Source organism: Lycorma delicatula, chromosome 2, assembly GCF_047948215.1.
Source record: "Lycorma delicatula isolate Av1 chromosome 2, ASM4794821v1, whole genome shotgun sequence".
Lineage (NCBI taxonomy): Eukaryota > Metazoa > Arthropoda > Insecta > Hemiptera > Fulgoridae > Lycorma > Lycorma delicatula.
This window is the reverse complement of record NC_134456.1, coordinates 107,171,657-107,194,327: the sequence shown is the minus strand read 5'-3', so window position 1 is coordinate 107,194,327 and position 22,671 is coordinate 107,171,657. Positions and strand designations below refer to the sequence as shown.

At 32.8% G+C, this 22,671-nt stretch overlaps 1 protein-coding gene across 9 annotated transcripts in view; it reads right to left on the bottom strand.

Annotated features, from left to right (window-relative positions):
• The window catches only part of hrg (poly(A) polymerase hiiragi), a 109,049-nt gene that overhangs the window by 77,230 nt on the left and 9,148 nt on the right, over nt 1-22,671 (bottom strand). For all 9 annotated transcript variants that reach the window (XM_075355943.1, XM_075355940.1, XM_075355941.1 and 6 more), the window contains exons 2-3: nt 11,382-11,508; nt 5,309-5,572 (exon numbers count right to left, since the gene is read on the bottom strand). In XM_075355943.1, the coding sequence (XP_075212058.1) occupies nt 5,309-5,571 (263 nt within the window). In that variant the 5' untranslated portion in view covers nt 5,572; nt 11,382-11,508. The remainder of the gene's footprint in view (nt 1-5,308; nt 5,573-11,381; nt 11,509-22,671) is intronic.

Below are 22,671 nucleotides of genomic sequence, written 5' to 3'. Positions count from 1 at the left end.
TATTGTACAACGGTATTCCATTTCTTTTTGTGCTAAACTTGGTAAGAATGCGATGAAAACCAATAGTAAGCTTCAGAAGGCTTTTGGAAATGAGATTATGTCAAGAGCCCAAGTTTTTCATTGGCATAAAATGTTTTGTAAAGACAGAATGAATGTTGAAGATAAATACAGCAGTGGATGACTATCAACCTCATGGACAGATGTCAAAACAGCCGTGGTGTGTGAAATCATACGATCCCATCAGAGGTTATCTGTGAAAATTATTGCCAAAGAAGTGACATCAATCAGAAAACTGTTCGCCAAATAATAACAGAAGATCTGGGCACGCGAAAAATTTATGTGAGAATGATCCTGAAAAATCTCAGAGCAACAGCAAGATGCACAGAAAAATGTGGCAGCTGATCTATTGGAACAAGTACAAATCAACCCACAGTTACATATTGAATTGCGTTAGCACTAGTGATGAGAGTTGGTTCTTTTAGTATGATCCAGAAACAAAATGTCAAAGTTCGCAATAGTTTTTAAAGGGATCAAAGCTTGCCATGTCGAATTCAAAAGTGAAATGCACGCTTGTATGTTTTTTCAATTCCGATAGCTTTGTTCATAAAGAGTAGGTGCCTCCTGGTCAAACAGTTGATCAATATTTCTGCAAAGACTTCAAAAATGAGTCTTCCATCTCCATTTAAACATTGGTATGAATTGGATTCTTCATCACAATATGTGCTATCTCATGCTGCATTGTCTGTACAGCAGTTTTAGCACAAAACTCATTTCAGTACTACCGCAGCCACCTTATTTACCAGATCTCACACTGAGTGACTTTTTTTTATTCCCAAGAGTCAAATTGGTGGTCAAGGGACACTATTTTCAAACAACAGATGTCCAAAATGCTGTGACAAGGGTTTTATAAAAAATCCAGAAATGTTACCAGGAGTGACAGAAGTGTTGGAGTAAGTGCGTAAAAGCAGAAGGGAACTACTTTGAAAGAGATTACACTACAGCTGACAAAAAACACAAGCAAAGATTTTTATCACATCAGTCATATTACTGTATTGTTGCACCTCATATATTCAGTTTTTTTTTTTTTTTTATTACTTTTAAGACCATAATGGATCAATCACTTTAGTTCATTTTTTTTTTTTGCAAGTTCTTTCTTTTCTTGCTGATTTGTTGTTTTTCAGCTTTTCTTTTTTGCCAGTAATTTCTAAGGGTTTCAGATCTTCTTGCCCTTTCTTGTTCAGAGTACACCCGGCTTATTGTTTTCTTGGGTTTTGATAGGAATCTTGTTTCTTTATTTTTTAATTTCTCATAGTTTCCGGTTTTCACGGGTTATGTCTAATTCCTCCATGTCTTTCTGTACTTCGTATAACCAGTTCGGTCTGCTTTTCTTGTTCCAGAAAAGTTCGATTATCCGTCTGCTAAGTCTGGTCTATATTCAGTTTAATATAAACAAAACATATTTTATTAGAAAGTGTCTTATCAGCTAGCACAATTAAAATAGAATTTATTGAGAAAATGATAGATGGAATTTTTAGCTTGGTGAGTGAGACAACCAGACCCTTTAGTTAATCCACCCATCCATTTAATGAAGTATAAATTTCAAACAGGTGATGATTAAAAATGTAATGGTATCATATAAGGAGAGTTACAAACAACTTAAAAAATAATCTATCTTCAAAAAAATTAGAAATACATCTTTTTTTCCAATAAGTAAACATAATTTTATTAAATAAATCAATTCTCTTACAAGTGTAAGAGCTTAAGAGAGTACATGTTACTTTTAATGTAAATACAAAACAAAAATTTTTAAAACTGACTACATGTAAAATCTTATCTATGTAAACAAACCCTTCAGTTTACCATTTTATGTACCCTTTTTCATATATTTATATTCATATGTTTGTTTGCACAAAAAAAAAGTTCATATAAACATGGGTCCAGAAATGCTTTATTAGCTTGTTATATGGCTAGTTAGTGAAAGATTTTGCCCTGATTCCTGGGCAAAGACTGAAACATAACAATACTGAAATTCTACCAAACTCAGGATTAAGGGGTACAGCAAACTTGATGGTTTCTTATGATTTTGATCTGAGAAATTGCATGAAAAGGTTCCAGAACTATAGCCAATAATTTTCATATCTGACAAACTTAAAAATTTGTTGTCTAAAACAACTTTTTTTTTACATTTGTAATATAAAAACTTTGTTAAATTACTAACAAATGCATAAAATGTATTATCAAAACTTTGAGAGAATTTAATTCTGAGAAAATTAATATAAAATAGCTCAATAAAAAACAAATACAAGTTCAAGAAATTTGATTTTATTACTAACACTTACCATATGAAAACAAAGGAATTACATGTACAAAGCACATTGCTTTCCTACAAAATGCAATAATACAGAGAACAGTGCTGTATTAAAGACAAAAATGAAATTAAAAACTTAAATAAAAAATCCAGTACTAATGTTATTCAGACAATAAACTAAGCATCTTTTTGCATTTACTGTCAAACTGAAAATTTAAGAATTTATGATTTCCTAGGTTGGTAACAGAAATCAGCTGGCCAAGAATGCATTTATGTCATGTTATCAGGGTATTGCATATTCTGCACGACTGCTGTGAATTATCATCAATACAGTGTACTTTAATTAATTGTGTGCGTGTTTTAATTAATGTCATACTGCAGCAATACCTTTGTTATTTTGCCTTTATTTATCTTATGGGTATTAATGGAAATGGAAATGCAACTGCTGCTGCTACAGAATATCAGACGTTTTCAAAACCGCAGAGTTCCAAATCCTAAAACAATTAGTGGAACATTCCATATGCAATGAGAAATGGGTACACACTTCCCAGCATTAGTACTCAATGCGACCGTTCTGCCCACCAAGATGCTGATATTGATGAAACCATTGTTGAGGTTAGCTCAACCCAGTCCAGTTGTTTGTACACAACGCCTTTCCCAGTACATAATTTCCCAGTCTATGGTGTGGAAGACAGTAAGTATATAACAACAACCTGTATTCTTATCATAGTCAACTAGTATAAACCCTTCAACCATGAGATCCTTCCTTCTCTTCGTTTCTAATATTACAACTGTACATTAAGTGCTAATTGTACAGGTTTGTTTTATTTACTGATGAGGCTCAGTTTACTGAGAATAGCATTAATAATCTCCACAACCAACACACTTGGGTAGAAAACAATCCTAACACAGTAGGATGTAATTTCCAGCAACAATTTAGCTACAGTGTGTGATGTGTTCTAGTTTATAATCAGCTAATTGGACCATTCATTCTCCCAGGACATCTAAATTCTGATATTTAATTGCAATTTCTTAAGAAACAATTGCTGATCCTGTTAGATGTTCCTCTAGCAACAAAAAACTGCATGTACTTTCAGCATGATGGTGCGCTTCCCCGCTTCTCACGTGCCATGTTGGCATACTTAAATGAGCAATTTCCAAAGTAATGAATTGGCTATGGTGGGCCACCAAGATCACCTGATCTAACAGTCAGAATTTTTTGATGTGGGGTTGGATGAAACGTACTGTACACAAGAGAAAGGTTCATACACATGAAGTGTTGGTTACAGAGCATTCAGAAAGTTTCTGTGCACTGGAATTATAAAAGTGTGATGACAAAACCTTCTTAATTATTACCATGTTATTTTATTTCATTATTTTATAGATATTACAATAACTGGAATAGTTTATGAAAACGATCTTCTTAACATCAAAACAACACTGTACACGTTTCAATTTGTTAACATTTGAACCAACTGATCTACTGCAATGTCTTGTACCTATACAGTTACGATTTTTAGTTTGTCAAACATTAGTGGTCTGTTACGTTACATTGCTTGTTTTGCTGCTTCCTCATAGAAAGTAACCTAGGGACCTCATAGAAAGTAGCCTACAAGTGATTTGTTCACCAAAGACATTTCATAACAAAGTCATTAACCTGTTAGCTATGTAAGCTGTGGTTCCATCTTTTTGGAATCAACATTGATTGATTTCCACTTCTGTTGACTAATGAAGTTTATTAGAACAGCATAATAATGATCACTACTATCTATATTTTCAAAAAAGATTGGACCCACAATGCATATTCTACTCACATTGAATGAGTCAAATTTTTGCTTTGCGTAATTCACGGGGGATTAGTTGTTGACCAAAGTTGAGTATTTGTAAATTAATATACCCTCTCAGATGAAACCAGGCTTCATCTGTAAAAAACATAATGTCCAGGTTACCTACGGAATTTTGGTCAATAAAACATTTAAACCATTAACAATAATTTAGCCTTTTGGCATGATCTGTAGTTTCAGTTCTTGAACATATTGCTATGTAGTAGAAAAGTCTCAGTTCTTTTCTTACAGCTTTATGTGCGGTAGCAAGTCTGATATCTTGTTGCTGTGATAATGTATGCTTTGGCTTTGATGAATTTTCGGTAATAGCATCAGAAATATCAAGCAGCTTCTGTTTGTTTAGTTTAGGTGTTCTTCCACTTCGATCAGTGTCTTCAATTGAGCCTGTTCCACAAAATTTTTCAATTTCATAAGGTTTGAACTTCATTGCGGTAAGGAACAGGTTAATTTGCAAACTTTTCAGAAAACTTATGCTTCATTAAATCAGTATACTTGTCACTTTCATGAGAGACATTTTCAATGTGAAAAATGCATTCCTTTATCAGTTGTATGTTAACTTTATTCTTTGTAGTTGATAACATTTAAAAATTTTATAGGTATCAAATTTCTTGAACTTGTATTTGTATTTTATTGGGTCATTCTAAATCAATTTTCTCAAAATTAAACTTTCTACAAGCACTGATAATAAATTTTATGTATTTATTAGTCATTTAACAAAGTTTTTATATTACAAACGTAAAATACATGTTTTTAGACAACAAATTTTTCTGTTTATGTCAGATATTACGAAAATTAATGGATATGGTTCTGGAACCTTTTTATACAATTTCTGAGGTCAAAAACATAAGAAACCATCAAGTTTACCCTACTCCTTAATCTGGGTTTCTAGAATTTCACTTTTGTTATGTTTCACTCTTTGCCCAGGAATCAGGGTGAAATCTTTTACTAGCTAGCCATATAAATTGGCGCTTCCACGCCCATGTTCATATGAACTTTTTTCATTATTTTCCCTGGTAGCATGGGCTAAGAAAGCACCAGTAACACTAAGTGAATCTCCCTGCACATTTCCATGGACAAGCTTTAAGCCAATGTGGTGAATCAGCTAAAAGATTAAATAAAATGTGTTATTAAAAAAAATAAACATACTTTTACTTACCTATGGTTGAGTTCTTCGTCTGATTCACAGACATTATATGGTTTTAAAGCCTCTTCTAATTCCACTGTTCTTTGTATATCAATTGGTTTTGGGCCAGCAAGACTGATGGCTGAAGTCATACCGAGAGTGCGTAAATTGTTGTTTACACCACCTCCCCCACCACTTTGTTGCTGATTTTGTGTACTCTGTTGTAACTGCTGCTGTTGCTGCTGCTGTAGATGTTGATTCTGTTCTTGCAACTGCTTCTGCTGCGTAGTCCACATCCTAAACATGCATGCACAATATAAACAAAATGTGACGCCAATAATCCAACACTATGGACAGAAAAGCAATGTAAAAAGTCATAGTAACAACAAAATTCTAAATCTAAAAAAGGATTACTATGAGTAGGTAATAGATTCTGATTTCTTGTCAAATCGATTTTCTCTTCTCTCATTCTCTCTCTGTAATGAATGCATAGAAAAATACAATAAAAAATAAAAAAATAAAGGAAACAGTTCCACATATAAACTCCCATTTGCAAAATGTCATTTATTTTCAAATGTCACATACAAAACAATCAAAATTCAATCTTTATTTTATCTATGAATATAATAAATTATGTAGAAAACAATTTTTTTTAAATCATGGATTAGGTTGAATTAACATTTAACAAATGGGTGGAGCCATTTAATTATGAGGTGATTAAAAAGGTAATATTCATATTTATTACACAATAGGATAAGATTATTCAAAAAATGAATTACCTGAAACTCACTTCTCAGAATTAAAACTTAGTTCTAACCGAGCATCTCCTACGCTCTATATACAGTGTACTGGTAGGTGTCGGTTAAACTTAGAGGGATTGATTCTGGGCAACAAATTAAACAAAAGTTTCTGTGGACAAATGCCCTATCCAGTTTCATTTTCCTCAGTCAGTCATTTTCTTCTTTTTTTTTTTTTTCAATAAAAATTTTATCTTTAGAACAGATTGAGGTAATGAAATTTATTGTACATATACCCATTCCCAGAGTACTGGTCGGGAAAGAGTAGCTGGATGATGGACTTGGGACTTAACCGTGATGAAGCAGACTGTGAGCCGGATCAGGAGAACTGCACAATGTGAAGATGATCCTGATCGACGTGCAGCCTTGCTTGTGGACTATCATCGGAAAAGGACTGAGTATTTTCATAAGGGTAGGTCTTCTAAGTGTGATTCCTGGTGCTGAAGACCCATGGGGTGTTGTCTATAGAGTTCTTGGGCATAAGAAGAAAAAAGACAGTCTTCTGTCAGCTTTCTTGACTCAGGATGGTGTTGTAATAGACAAAGATCATGTCCTCATTCTTCTGATGAACCACCTACTTTCAGATGATACTGAGGTTGGTGAAACCTCTTATTGATGTGTTCGAAGGGAAATTGTAGGTTTCGCTCAGAGAATTTGCCTTCTGAGATTACTGAAGCAAAGGTCTGCCAAGTGTAACCTGACTAGGAATAAAGCCCCCCGCATATGATTGTATCACAGTGGAACACCTCATTCGCACGTTGCCAGTGATTCTTGGTCCCCAGACTACGGTTTTTAATAGGATGCTTTTTGCTGGGCATTTACCAGCGTGTTGGAAACGTGTTGAGTTGAAACTACTCTTCAAAGGTAGCAACAAGGACCCCACTGTAAGTTCTTTTTACCAGCCTCTGATGCTCTTGCCTGTAATAGGTAAGGTTTTTGAGGTCTTGTACCTCTGCATCAATAGTAGATTGACTTCTAACCATATGCTGATGGACTACCAGTATAGTTTCCACTCTGACAAGGGCACAGAGGATGCTATTCTTAGGGTAATGTATTTGGCATTGACCAGCAACTGCAAATATGTACTCCGTGTCTTTTTGGACAAATCTGGGGCCTTCAATAACTTGTGGTGGCCCTCTGCCTTGTTTCAGTTGCAGCAGTGTGGTTGCACACAAAATGAGATTGAGACTCTCTCAAGCTATTTCAGCAATAGAACTGTCGTCCTTCATGATGGCGGCTCAGAAGTAGGAAAGACCCTGTCAAAAGGTTATTCACAGGGCAGTGTTTTAGGTCCACTTGATTGGGTTGTTGAGTTCGACTCTCTAATGTGGTTTTGATGCCCAATGGCTGCTGCATTGTGGCTTATGCTGACGATGGGTTGCTGCTGGTCAAGGGTAACTTGTGTGCTGAGATAGAACTCAGAGCAACACAGGCGTGTAAGTTATTAATGTTGTGGAATCTTCAGCATAAGATGGTTTTCAGTGTGGACAAAACCACTATGATGCTTCTTAAAGGTCGTCTAGCCATGAACCATCACCCGTGGGTCGTGATGGATGGCCTTCCGATTAGGTGTTACCGTTCAGAAATATCTGGGTGTCATCCTTGATGAGAGGCATCAACTCAGAGAGCGCCTTCAGTTTGTCACAAGGAAGGCTATAGATGCTTTCTTTGGTTCGTACAGTCATTCATCCTGATTGGGGTTGAATTATCGCACCATACGTATACTTTACAAAGGTGTCTGTGAGGCCATAATGTTGTATGCTGTGCCTTTCTGGGCTCATTGTTTACAATTACAATGTTATCGAGACATTTTATTGTGAGTCCAATGTCTTCTATTGTTAGCTGTTGTCGAAGGCTACAGAAGAACTGTCTCGAGAGAGGCAATCTCTATGATCGCCGGCATAAAATCCATTGAAAATTTAGCTACGGAACGTAGCAAGCGGTATGCTTCCAAGAAAGGAGACCTTCTTACTTGTGGGCGTATACGAGAAATTGAAGAGCAAGGTTTTGACTCTTGGCAAGTTAGGTGGAACGATTCTTCTACTGGTTGATACATGCATAGTATATTTCCAAATGTTAGGGAGCTGTGAGCAATTAGGTGGGTTTCCCCCAATCGGTACACAACTCAATTCCTTTCAGGATGTGGTGCATTCAGGAATAGTTTGGCTGATTTGGGCTTGCCCCCCCCGGACTGTAGGGTCGACGACACTGTGGACCATGTCCTTTATGTTTGTCCCCAGTACGAAGCTGAACATACCAGAGTTGTTAGGGAGCTCAAGAGAGTGAATACCTTTCTTGATTGGCAAGTCAACTGGAAGACTCGCAGAGAATGGACTACTGTGGCTGGCTTCCTTTGTTTCCTTGCCCTGAGCAGAACAGCAAGGAGTATAGTAGAGTAGAACGTTGGTTGGCTAGGGACTGCCTGGGCAGTTGATTGGCCGGAGGTAGGTGTGTTGGCATCAAGCCACGGTTAGTTAGTAAAAGTAATGATGATTATTGTTAATGTTAGCTGTCAGTGGAACGACGACTGCACTGCTGACGGTATGGGTAAGTATGCAGTTATGAGGTGTAGCATCGTTTTGATAAGGGCAGTTTTTGAATAAGCAAGCATCACTGTCTGTGGGACTGCACTGTCGAAGGCATGGATTTACACGCAGCTATGCAGCTGTGAGGTGTAGTGGCATCTCGATGATTGTGGTAAGTGAAAGTAAATGTCATGTGGAACTTTGCAAGAGCTGAGTAGGAGTAAGAGGTCTGTCTGCTTCTCTCTGGTAGACCAGACCGGAGTCCATAATGAAACCAAGTCAAGGGTATGAACTGAAGTTGAGTTCACTAAGGAATAGGAATAAATTTTGTTGTTGCTAACAACATTTTTGGTAGTTTGTTATTATTCATTTGTCTCAAATTAATGAGACATTTACACATGAATTGGCTCTATAAAATGTAGAACTAGGTGTGGGGTTTGTGTTTCCGTGAACTTGGTTAGCTAGCTCAGAAGGCAACGATTTAGGACATTCAAGATGTCCGGATGATGCCTGCAGCGAAGGCAAAAGCTGAGTTTATAAAACACTGATGTAAATGTTTACACTGAGGCATTTACATCAGTGGTATCCCAACAAGGCCTGGCTTAATACTATGAGATGTAAAAAGTTAGAGGGTGAAAGACGACTCCTGTTAAAGCCCATCAGGGCTAGGAAAGGGGGTTGTGGTGTGGTGACTAGAAGCATCACAAGGTAGGTGGTGTCTTCACCTATGGGATTGGGATAGTATCATGATATGACAAGTATGTGAATTTGGCAGGGATTAAGTCAATAAGTAATGTAATTTATATGTAACTTTTGTGTACAGTAAACATTTTTTAATTTATTTTTATTACTTGACTGTGTTAATTTATAAATAGTCCTTGTATATAAAAATTATTTATGCAATTTTAAATTAATTTATATTTTTGTATAATCTTATTTATTTTTAAAATTTATATAATCTATAAATATTTAAAAATTATGCATATAAAAAATACAAAAAGGCTGCTTTTTTATCGCATTTGTTTTGTTTTTATATTGTTATACAAATTAACCCAACCAATGCATTTTTATCAAGGACATTTACATAAATGAATTAGATAAAAATAAAATTTCAGCCTTTTTTTCTCTCCAGTATGCTAGCCCAAATAATAAAAATAATGCTCCGAGACTCATAAAAATATTTATGAATATTTAATAATTATCATAATTTGGGCAAAATTAATCAATTTTTGAATGAAAGAAAATTGTTCATGGAGGACTAAAATCCAATCACTTCATAGTGTTTCAAGCTCAAGAGTTTACAGACAATCGCAAATGTATATTCTGAAATGCACACTTATATAGAGAATTTTTCTTAACCCTTTTTTCTATCCCACTATAAAACTAAATATGTTATAGTAAATTTAAACACAAAATAATTACAGGCAAAGAAAAATGTATTCTTTATGAAGACAGAGAAAAAGGATGTAATGAAATGTTTACTTTTTTGATGGACTGTGCTCTTACTTCTTCATATTCTCTACTGAGTGTTTTCAACTGATGGAAAAACAAACTTCAATAGTGAAAATTATCATAAATGAAATACAAATTGTTAAAGATTTTGCTGAGTCTCAACAGCTCCAGATATAAACAGTAATGATACAATCTTGCAAAATTTTAATTTAGTTAATTTTTAAAACTTTCAGTGTGTGTTTTCCCAAAACCAGATTATCACTGACTAGCCAGCCTCCACTGCACGAGTGGTAGTGTCTCAGCCTTTCATCTGGAGGTCCCGGGTTCGAATCCCAGTCAGGCATGAGGCATGAAATCATTTATCTCATCCTCTGAAGCAATACCTAATGGTGGACCTGGAGGTTAAAAAAAAAGGTTATCACCAACTGGACCAATCCACTGGGTTGGTCTAGTGGTGAACTCATCATCACAAATCAATTCAAAGTCAAGAGTTCTAAGGTTCAAATCCTAGTAAAGGCAATTACTTTTATATGGATTTGAATACTACAGCATGGATACTGGTGTTCTTTGGTGGTTGGGTTTCAATTAACCACACATCTCAGCACTGGTCGATCTCTCTCTCTCTTTTTCCTGTTTAGCCTCCGGTAACTACTGTTTAGATAATACTGCAGAGGATGAATGAGGATGATATGTATGAGTGTAAATGAAGTGTAGTCTTGTACATTCTCAGTTCGACTATTCCTGAGATATGTGATTAATTGAAACCCAACCACCAAAGAACACCGGTATCCATGATCTAGTATTCAAATCCGTGTAAAAATAACTGGCTTTACTAGGACTTGAACGCTGGAACTCTCGGCTTCCAAATCGGCTGATTTGGGAAGACGGGTTCACCACTAGACCAACCCGGTGGGTCAGCACTGGTGGATCTAATACTGTAGAAGACTACACTTCATTTACATTCATACACATCATCCTCATTATTATCATTCATACACTCATTTGGAACTACTATAAGTAATACCTTATAGTGGTTCCAAAGGCTAAACAGAAAAAGAGAGAGAGGTTATCACCGACATTGACTTCGAAACAAATGAAAATTATTTCACACATACACATACATATATGCACGCACATACACAAGATGTTTGTATTAATTAAAAAAATAATAAATATGTTTTCATTCATTAAATTTTTTTTTTTTTTTTAATTTTCAAAGAATTAAGAATAACATTTACACAATTTTTTTTTTTTTAATTTTCAAACAATTAAGAATAACATTTATACATATCCTCCCTTTTTATTTATATTTTAAAAATTAAACCAATTTACCTGAGTTTGAATGTAAATCTTCTCTAACTGCATGACAAATGTAAACTGCAATGGAGATGAAACTGTACACAAAAGGCTACATTATAGATTATACTTATAATAGGATTCACTGCACAGGAGCCATTATCTGAAAAAAAAGAAGAAATAAGTGTTAAAAAATATCCATGAAAGTATATCTTTTTGAGTTAACCACAATTAATCTATTTAAAGTGATAATTAATTTTGACTAATTAAAAAAGAAGTTGTAACATTTAATTGATATTTTGGATATTAAGTAATTATCTTTAGGCAGTATTATAGCATGACTCTGAAGTATATGCATTTATTAGTACAAAAAAAAAAATCCAACAAAATATAGCATACACAATTATAGTCTGTGTAATATCTGAAGGGGAATCATAGTAAACTATGGCATCCCCTCCACTGCTCTTTACATCACTCAGGACTTCTCACAACAGCAGCCGTAGTAGTGTATCCCAAGAGTCACATCAATTAATTTACAATGACTTGCACCATATGTAATTATGACATCACTATTATAGTAACGGAATATGTTCTGGTAATTGCTATTACAAATAAAATTATTTATGCCTAATATTTTGTTCAAGATGCAAATGAAGCAATTTATTTAATTATTTCTTGAAAGTATATGTTTTTTCAAGTATGTTAAACTAAAGTTTTGCTATAAATAAACAGCAACAATGAGTAAAATAAGTTTTTATTTATTACAGGCTATAATCTTATGATTTTCTTTGAAGTGAAATTAAATTATGCATACTTTTGTTGCAACCAGTAGAACATGTTATGCATGCCACGTTATAGGATTAGTGTAGAGGAGGCAGCTTGGAGGGACCCCACCGGGTTGGTCTGGTGAAATCATCGCAAATCAGCCGATTTTGAAGTTGAGATTTCTACGGTTCAAATCTTAGTAACAACAGTTATCTTTATACGGATTTGAATATTAGACATGGTTACTGGTGTACTTTGGTGGTTGGGCTTATAAAAAGTACACACCTCAAGAAAAAGTCAATCTGAGATTGTGCAAGACTACACTTCATTTACATTCATACATATCATCCTCTGAAGTAATACCTTATGGTGGTTCCAGAGGCTAAACAGAAAAAGAAAGAAAAAGCTTGGAGAGAGGACTTGTCTTTAGATTTCACATGTATGTACTATAGGTAGTATGCTGTTGTGATTATAACGTGAACCAAATAATAATTAATAAAAATATAGCTATTATAAATACTGTTTTACATTATGTGATAAGAGCTAACATGAAATATTAAAATACCATGAATATCTTCTTTGATGTGAATAGAAACAAAAAGGGCATGAGAAATAAAATAAAATTTTTCTCACACTAATTCTGAGAATTTTTTATTGATGTAAAATTTACACGATACCAATTTATACTGCTGAAAAAAGGCTCCTGTACCTTATGACATTTTTCAAACTTCTTTATTGTACATCAGGCCAATCACTGTGTAAAACCATCTTTTCCAGACCACTTCCCTACTGTAATATCCAAATCCTATTTAGTAATACAGAATTGCTCATTCAGTCAACTAGTCGGTTAAGAACTGTATCTATACAATGTTTCATAATCAAATAGATAAAACAGTATGCAGTAAAATAAGTCCGATTATTTTTGGTAAAATGAATAAAAAGAAAAAATTATAGAAATTAACATAAAAATATATGATAAAATAAAAATAAAATGAAGGTTTTAAACAAAAAGTACAAAGTTTGTTTATTGTAATTTTTAGAAAATTTCAACTTGTATCTTCATTTCCCTTAATTTTCAATTGTTCGTTTTGGACCACAACAAAGAATAAATGGCAATGGTCATTGGTAATAGTTGAGATTAAAAAATACAGACAACCCCTTACAATTGCTATTAATTGTGAAGTTTTGCATCAATATTGTTAGAAATGGTATCAGTGCTTCAATACTTAAGAACTGATAGTTCTGCTAGATACAGGCAAAATAAAATAAGAGATAGCATCCTAGAAAGTGAAGGATTGGAAATAGGTTAACAAATCTCAATGCCCTAAATTAATATATAAGAAAACTGACTGCAGCTTCATTGCGTACTGTTAAATGTTTATCACAGTGGTACAAGTGTCCACTTATAAAAAGTAACAACTTCGGGATAAAATCAGAGTAGGTCAGAAAGTAAAATTTTTTATTAATTTTTGAATTAAAACTTTATTAATTTATTTACCATATAAAAAAAACTTTACATATTTTACTCAACAATTTACTATAAGCTCTAATTCTGAAGGGCTTTGTTTGGTCTGACTATCTCACAAAATCCAAAATCGGATTATTTCAAATTAACACTCTACGACCATAATTTTACGCATGTGTGCCGATTCACCTGAAAAGTTAAGAAGGGATTGATATCATTCTTATTCAGTTATCTAGTCTGTATGCTCCTTTGTGCGTGTTTATAATGATTAAGAAAATCAAGACACCCACCAATTGTGAAATACAATCTACGATTTGTATTTTAAATGCAAGGAACGTTGAACTGGTTGAAGTTCACAATTACATTTTTGACACTTATGTAGAAAATGCAATGATTGATTTCATGTTATAGAGATAAGTATGACTAATGGACACCATATGCAAAAAGATGAACAAAACTGGTGACAATCTTTGATTACATGATTTGATGTGCACAAGTGATGGTTATATTAAAAAGAACATATGATTCACTGTTATATCTCTTTCCATACATTTACCAGTATTCATATTAATTTCTAAAAGATACTGTGCTGGAGAAATTGAATTATCAAAAATTAAGTGCAAGCTGAGTACATAAGATGATTACAAAAACAATCACAAATAAAATAATGGGCAGCATACTGGCATTTTTGACTTTATACACAGAACACATGACGATATTTTGGGCCATACAATCACCGAGAACAAGACATTGGTATTGCATACAATGCCTGAAATTAAACAACAATTTGTGGCACACTTCACTGCCCACAGAAAGACAAAAATCGAAGCTGATATTTTCATTTCAGAAGATCATTTGCACAGTGTTTTTGGTGAAACAAAAAGGAACTTTGCTTGTTCACTTCATTCCTTAAAGCTACACAATAGTGATCTATTGTGAAACACTGAAAAAATTGTGTCGTGATCCAAAACATACAACATGGCTTGCTTACCAGGGGGATTATGTTGATTCATAATCAATTGGTAATTGAGCAGGGGGATTGACTCCCCCTGCTCACTGCTGCCAGAATGCAACACCTCCGCAAGACTTTGGCTGGGAGCAATTCGATTATCCTGCAAACAGAAAAGCTCTTGCACCAAACAACTATCTACTGTTGAGTTGAAACCTTCCTTGCTGGCTGACAGTTCCATGATGAGGTCAAAAAAATTATTAATATGATACTTGTGGTGACACAACTTCTGGTGCCCCCTATTATAAGTTCCTCAATAAAGGCAGCAATTATGCAGAAAAATAAGAGTTAAATCTGTACGTCAGAGCAATAAAAATTTTATGCGAGTAGTTCTAGAATCTTTTGTTTTTAAATAGCTCTTTGGAACTTATTTTCTGGATAACCTGTCGTATTTCTAATGAGTTTGTAAGATACAAACACTTACTTATATTAAGAGAAAAATAACTATTTTGTTAAGACTGGTATCCTGGAAAAATTCAAGATAACTTAATGAAGTTATTAAGGTTAAGATAAAATCATACTACATGTTTTATTAAAATGAATTTGGCCATTTACACATTATTCCAAAAGGCATAAGTTGAAAAAATAACCTGCCCTTATTTTTAATTAAATGCAGTATGAAACAGTCATTTTTATCATGCACAATGCCATATGGGAATGCATTTTTACAGGGGAAAGCCACTCACTATAATCATCTACCTTCCCATCATGAATTTAAAGAATTATACTGTCTTGTTTATTGTAAGCGAGTATTAGATTCTCTTTCATCCATTATGTAACAAGCTCATACACAAATCATCTTTTTCAAATACTAATCATTTTACTCATCTTATCAGTTATTTATTTTTTTATACTTAATTAAATGTTGTAATTCCATAAAAAATCCTAGTGAATCTTCCTAAACCAAAAAACTTTATCATCAAAATTGTATGAGACTTTTAACTGGATAGCTCTAATCATTCATAAAGCAGCCTTAAATCTTAAAAATTAACTGTTTAAGAGATAGATTAACTGCAAGTAAACTGTAGCTCTGATACAGTAATCAGTAAGTTTAAACAGAAATTAGAAGTAATGAGTAATTTCAACATTTGCTGTTGATATTTCTTAAATATTTTTTTGATTGCACAAGTAGAGGTCAACTAGATGAGAAATTGTATTATTGATATTACTTTAATAAATTTTGTAAAATAATGTATCTAAAATCCAATAAGTTTAGGGCATGTTTTATTATAGGATAATTGTTTATTTTTTAATTAACCATTATTATGTCAACACTACCCCAAAAAAAAATACAGTATAGAAATTAATTTCGGATTTATCACTTCTGATAAGATTCCCTATCGTATTAATTAAATAAATAATTCAATGAATACTAATAACAAATGTTTTACTGATTATAAAAATATATAACAATGCCTAAAAACAAGTTACATATTATTACTTGAAAAAAGTTTTAAAAATCTTTACTATTAATACATTTTTTATATATGGTTACTAATTTTTTGTGAAAACTTGTCTTATAGAAGCAATTGTGATTGTTTTATTCAGACTTATTTGTTAACGTTCTTATTGTAAAAGTTTTGAATTTCTTAGATACTTAATACAAATATATTATTATTTAGGGAACCAATATCATTCAAGTAATGAATGTTTGTGTTTACACATTTAAATAGCAATTTTATCTACTGGAAATGAAATTTAGAAGGTGGCTACTTTGTTTAATAAGATAAATAAATTATGTAATATTTATTAGTTGTAATTTTTCTGTTACTGTTAAAGGAAAGAGGAATGGATTTATCAACAATTTTGTTGTTTTGTGCTCCACAATCTATTCCATACCCAATACTGTAACATTTTTTCAACAGTTCTAAATATGTTATTATGAACAATGAATGAATCATGAAGGTCACTAAATGACTTTACTATGAAGGAGGAGAGAGAAAAACACTAAAGGTATCATAAATGTACAAATCACATTTACAAGGGTTTGGTTCACATTCAATAATTTAAAAATTTATACAGGAGAGGTCCTTAGAATTGGTAGCCATTAAATTCTGTAAAAGAGAGCTTTGTTTAAATTTTTAGCATGTTCTACAATTAATGGAGGGCTGGGTGAAGTTATCAAAATAGATGAGTTGCTATTTACAAAAAGAAAATATAGCGTTAAGAGATTACCAGTTCAGCAATAGGTATTCAGCAGAATAAGCAGGCAAGTAAATAAACTTTCCCTAACTGCAATTCCAGATCGCAGCCATAATACTTTAATGCAAATCTTTTCTGATTTTTGGCACAAGACAACAATAATGGATATTAACAAGTGGATCACTTGTACAGACATTTTACAGTTAATCAGGCTAAAATTTTTTTAGAGTATTTTGGTCTACTGTCTGGCCAATACACAAAACAAAGAAGATTGTGGAGATCTGTTACACCACAAGATAAATATAATAACATAGCAAATGATATGTTAAGATTACTTATAATATTAATATAGAGCCATATCTTTCTGTCAACCCAGTTGAACAAATTGTCATATCAGCAACCTGGTTAAGTTTATATTTTCCAATATTAATAAGCCCAACTTAAAGAAGAGAGTATTTGATAGTGGGGGAACACCAGAAAAGTACCTTTTTCCCCCCTTAGAAGAGAATACAGATCTTTTCTGTTAATTCCCCGCTATCTCCCAATTTCCTTTTGTTCCACATGGCTCAATCTCTCCCCCCTTTCTTATCATATGGCTATCGGGGCATACTGGACAGTTATGTGATAACTATAATCACTGAATAGTAGTTCTCAAATCAGTACCAATCATTCTTCAGGACTGTGCGCTGTTCAATATGAATTTTTTGCATTTACACTACCTGTTGATAATGAGTGCTGTACATTTTTTTCAAGAAAAACATATCTTCCAACCTACATAAAAATACCATTTGAGTCATGAAATGACTGTGGAACTTGGCTCGTCAAGATAGGTCTAGGTGTAATTGCTGTACTTGTCACTGGACAAAACCATTACAAGCAAACACATATTTAACTGACTCAAGATGGTCATATTAAACCATACTGTTGCTCATTCATACTTGGGTGCACCAAATAAATACGAGGTAAGTTTTACAAGAAAAAATAAAACTACAATCGGTGATAAGAATAATTAATTACATTTACCAGCTTCATTATTCTGTTACTGAAGAATTCTTCCGCCAGCAATTTAAACCAACTGTTCTGATTTGCAATTCCTCATCATCTTCAAACTTCTGTGATGCAAGCCATTGTTTTAAATGGAGAAAAAGGTAATATCACTTGTAAGGTGGATGTTCGAAGATTTCTCAACAAAATTATCGCAATTGTTCAGTGGTTTTTTTTGTCGTGTGAGGTCATGCGGTATTGTGGAGAAACAAAATCCCGTCGGTTAGCTTTCTGTAAGTTTTGTTTTGAAATGAACATTTACGTTTTGTAAGCGTTTCACAGAACATATAGGCATTAACAGTTCTTCCACATTCAAGAAATTCAATTGAGCAATATCCCTGTGGCTCCCAAACATCAACAACCATAGCAATAAACTTCTTGGGCTACGAGGATGATGAATACTACCATTGCATCGATTGCTGCTTTATCTCAACATTTGAATAAGATATCCACATTTCACCACCGATCACAATATCTTTCCATAAATCATCCTAGCATCTCAAAAACATTTAAGCTGTAGCACGACGTTTTTCTTGTGTTTTTTGTCAACATTTTTGTTCCTGTGGAACACAACTTTCTGTAACCCAGTTTTTCAGTTTAAATGTCATAAATTACTGATTTCGTAACAAAAGGAAATTCAATCAATAATTGAGAAATAGTAAGCCATCTGTTTTCATGGATTTTTGCTATTACATTTTCAATCAATTCATCTGTGATGACAGTTGGGCAACCACTACAATCTTCATTGTGAACATTCGTTCTTTCTCCACGAAACAAATGAAACTATTGGCGAATTTTATCTCTGCACATAACACTAGGTCAGTTAATTCTCACACAAATTGATAATTTCTCTATGAATATCAGCAGCAGATTTGTTTTTCGCCAATAATGAATTGCTGACCGGACTTCACAACTTGCAGCACTCATTTCAGCCAGGCTATACACAACTAACATAAACCTATTATTGCATACGGATGAGTGCTAATATAAATAAACATGCTACACTAGTGCCATCAATTTCCAATGCTTGTAATGGCAACAAACTGAAAAAAGCCCCTACTTAAAATAAACGCCTCGTACATAGAATCAAAAAAACATTTCCTAGTTGCAGTTTCTGATTGCAATGCTGTAACATTGTCTAACATGATGAATAGCTTCACACATGAAGTGGTGAAAAGAAGGGATATGAACCGAAATGGGACCTCAGTTACACACACTAAATAATCATTCGATTGTATCTGCTAGCTCTTCAACCGGTGCAAACGCCAAGCAATAGAAAGAGGTTGTGCGCTAAGGCCAAATTGAAAAACAAGAGAACGCACTTAATGAGCATGCTAGCCAATTACCTGTGTGAATTTCTGTGGAAGAAACAAGTGAACAACACGAATATCTATCCCTTCAATGAAATAGCAATTTACTGGCCCCCAGCTAATCAACTATTCACAGGAGACACATTAAGTACGTAAAAAATAACATGGGTGGGGGGTAAATTAACAGGAAAAGTCCAGAAATAATACAGAATATCATACTGTGTTCAATTTTCACAACAGAAATAAGTAAAAGTATTAACTTTTTACCTTTTCATAAATATATATATTTATTTTACTATACCTGCTTATTCTTAATATATCATATTACAAAATAGTTATTACAGAACTGTACAGTTATAATTCTCAGAATACGTCAAGTTTTCATGCCCTCCAGCACATCTTCAATATGGGAAGCGATAAGATTATTCAGAAAATTTACTGATATTTTACTAATGAGGGTAGATGGTTAGCTTAAAAAATAGTTTATTGACTATTTTGCAAAGCATCAATTAACTATTAATATAATTTAACGTAGGGATATATTAAAGATTAAATTCCAAATATAGATCCAACTTTGGTTCAATTTAAAGTAAACACCATTTAAGGATTTTGTATATTCAAGTTGCCTGTCTAACTTCCCTACATTTATCTAAAGTCACAGCAATGGCAGCAACCAAGTGAAGAGTGTTCCAGTTTCATATGAAAGGTCTTAGATTCAATTCTAAGTCAATCTTTTTAACTTTTATTTTTTCTTACACATATACTAATACAGATGATTTTTTATTATATATTTATAAGAATATAAAATAAAAAAAAAACAATGAATTTTTTGTTTCCTGATTATTACTTTATTTGAATATAACAATTATTGATCTATACAGTAGCGCAGTAGCTTTCCTGAAGGTGAGCGTTCCAGTCTCATACAAGAGATCTTAGATTTGAACCTCTGTTTTTATTAACTTTTAAATTCTATAAATTTCATGTTTGTTTATTATTATTTTATTTAAATATAACAATTATCAACCTAACAAAAGAATTCTGTTCTATAAAACTCTAAAAAATTAAGAAAAATAAATTTATTTATTTATGAAGTACAGAGCGCGTCCTCCAAGAAAATGAAGGAAATATGGGAAAAAATGATATTGGTTTGGTCCCTAATATACAAGCTATTCGACTGCTATGACTAATTAAACTAAACTACCATTAAACATTGTTAATTGAACTATTAAACAGTTTAAATGGAGTTTTTACTTTTAAGACTGAGCCAAATTGTTGGAAGCTGCCATTTTAGATTTAAAGTAGGGACCCCCCCCCCCTTCATATCATTCTACAAAATACTTCCTATCATTCTATCAGTATACGCCACTATAAGCTATTTGCTCTTGTAGGTAAAGAAAAACTTCAAAGTCAGTAAAACTTATTAGGAAAATTAAAAATCGGTTTATAATTTTCATAATTTAAAATTTACAAGAAATTTATTGGGAGACTACAATACAGATACAGTTGCTGTGTTCTTAAAAAAATTAAAAACTTATTAAAAGAAATGAGATATCTTCTAATGGTAATTACAATAATTGTAATCTAATGGTATATACAATTAGGGACTTACCTTCGATTTTGATGAAATTTGGAATACACCTTATTTAAGACCTATTTATTACAATTGACATAATTCTTCAGAAATGCCTTTCACCTGAGTTATGTCCCTCACCAAAGGTTTTGTAATTTAATATTGTAAAAGTATAATATTCATTATTTTTGGACAAAATAATTTGATTAAGTATGTTATTTAAGTCAATAATGAGATTAAATTCACTTAGACTAAATTAATTAAGGGTTAAGTTTATGTGCAGGTTAGGTTAAGTTTCGTGTAATATAACTTATGAGTAAATAACTTGGTTTAAGTTAAATTTAATTGAGCTTAAGGTCAAGGGTAAGGTTAAGTAACTAACGATCCCATGTACCAAACTTCGTATAACATCAACATAACTTAACCAAACATAATTTAAAACTTGCTTCACTTGCTAACCTCATTTAATTAACATTAAATTTGCCAATTATTAGGCTGAGTCCATAATTATATACAAAAACCAATTATTTCATCCAAAAATAATGTATATTACATTTGTAAATGCTCAATTACAAAATTTTGGTGATAGTAATGTGTAACTTACAATGTTACTCTGGTGAAAAGTGTTTCAGATGAATAATTTCAAATGTAATGAATAACTTAAGCCCTTAATAAGGTATATTCCAAATCTCAACAAAATTGGAGGTGAATCCCCGACTGTATATAATTACGCTTCTAATAATAATTTCAAAGCTGATGAGGTTATAATAAAACCTAATTAAACCACCCTATTCGATCAGATTTACTTTTCAGTGACCAGTATTTTTTTATTCATAATAACAAGGTGTTACAATGTTCACTTATTTTTACTAAAAAAGAGCTAATGACATTACCAACTGCAATCATATGTATAGATCAGTGTTTCTCAACCACCGGTCTGTGAGACAATGCTACTGATTCCTGAACAAATTGGCTGACTAAAATATGAGAAAAAATGAACAAAAAGATTCATATAACAGTAATATAAAATGTATATATTATAATTATTTAATAATGTTCTGAATATACACATTAGCAAATACTGGTGCATGTTTACTTTATTGTATATACTGTATTCTTCGCACAATTGGCAACAATGAACTATCCCACGAAGCATACAGCGTGGTAGTGGAAGATATCAAAATGACGCACTTAACAGTGTGGCTTTGGTGGTACCTTTGTTTTATTACCTGCTACACCCATATTCAATTTACTGAAAACACTACATTTATAATTACATTCTTTACTTTACAAAGTTAACTATTAGAGTTGTGGTGAAGTGGTTTACTTTTAATTATTGCAAAAACACAAATTTTTATTTCTCTTAAAATGAGTAAAAAAAGTCAAGGAACTTTACATAATTTTTTCCATACTTAAAGTTCGGCTCTGGGAAATGGAATTATAGAAAAATCGACTGAAACAGAAAATGAATATCCACCAAACAAAAAAAATAAATTGCTTTTACTAGATGCAACAATAATGAGTACTTGAAGTACAGTTTTATACTTTGGCTGAATTCTACGGAAGACGAATTATGTCCAATATGCATAATATGTAAGGAAGTTAAGAATAATGAAACCATGAAACTAAAATGTTACAACATCTAAAATCAAGACATCCTAAACTAGAACAGAAACCATTGGAATATTTTGAACGACAAAAATAAGAATTTAATCTCTAAAGAAAAAATTTAAAGAAACTTATTCAAAATAAATTGCCAATTGAAATGGTCATATTTAGTTGCACTATGCATAGCCAAAACAAAAAAATTGTTCACAACTGGAGAAAATTTAAATAAACCAGTGTTAATTGGTGTTTTCAATGAAATGTTTGAACCCTCACCTGCAGATAAGATCAGATCAATTTCTCTTTCAAATGATACGATTAGTCGTTTAATTGAAACTATCTGAAAATGTTGAATACCAGTTAATAAAAAGTATTAAAGAATCACCAATGTTTACCATCCAGATCGACAAATCTTG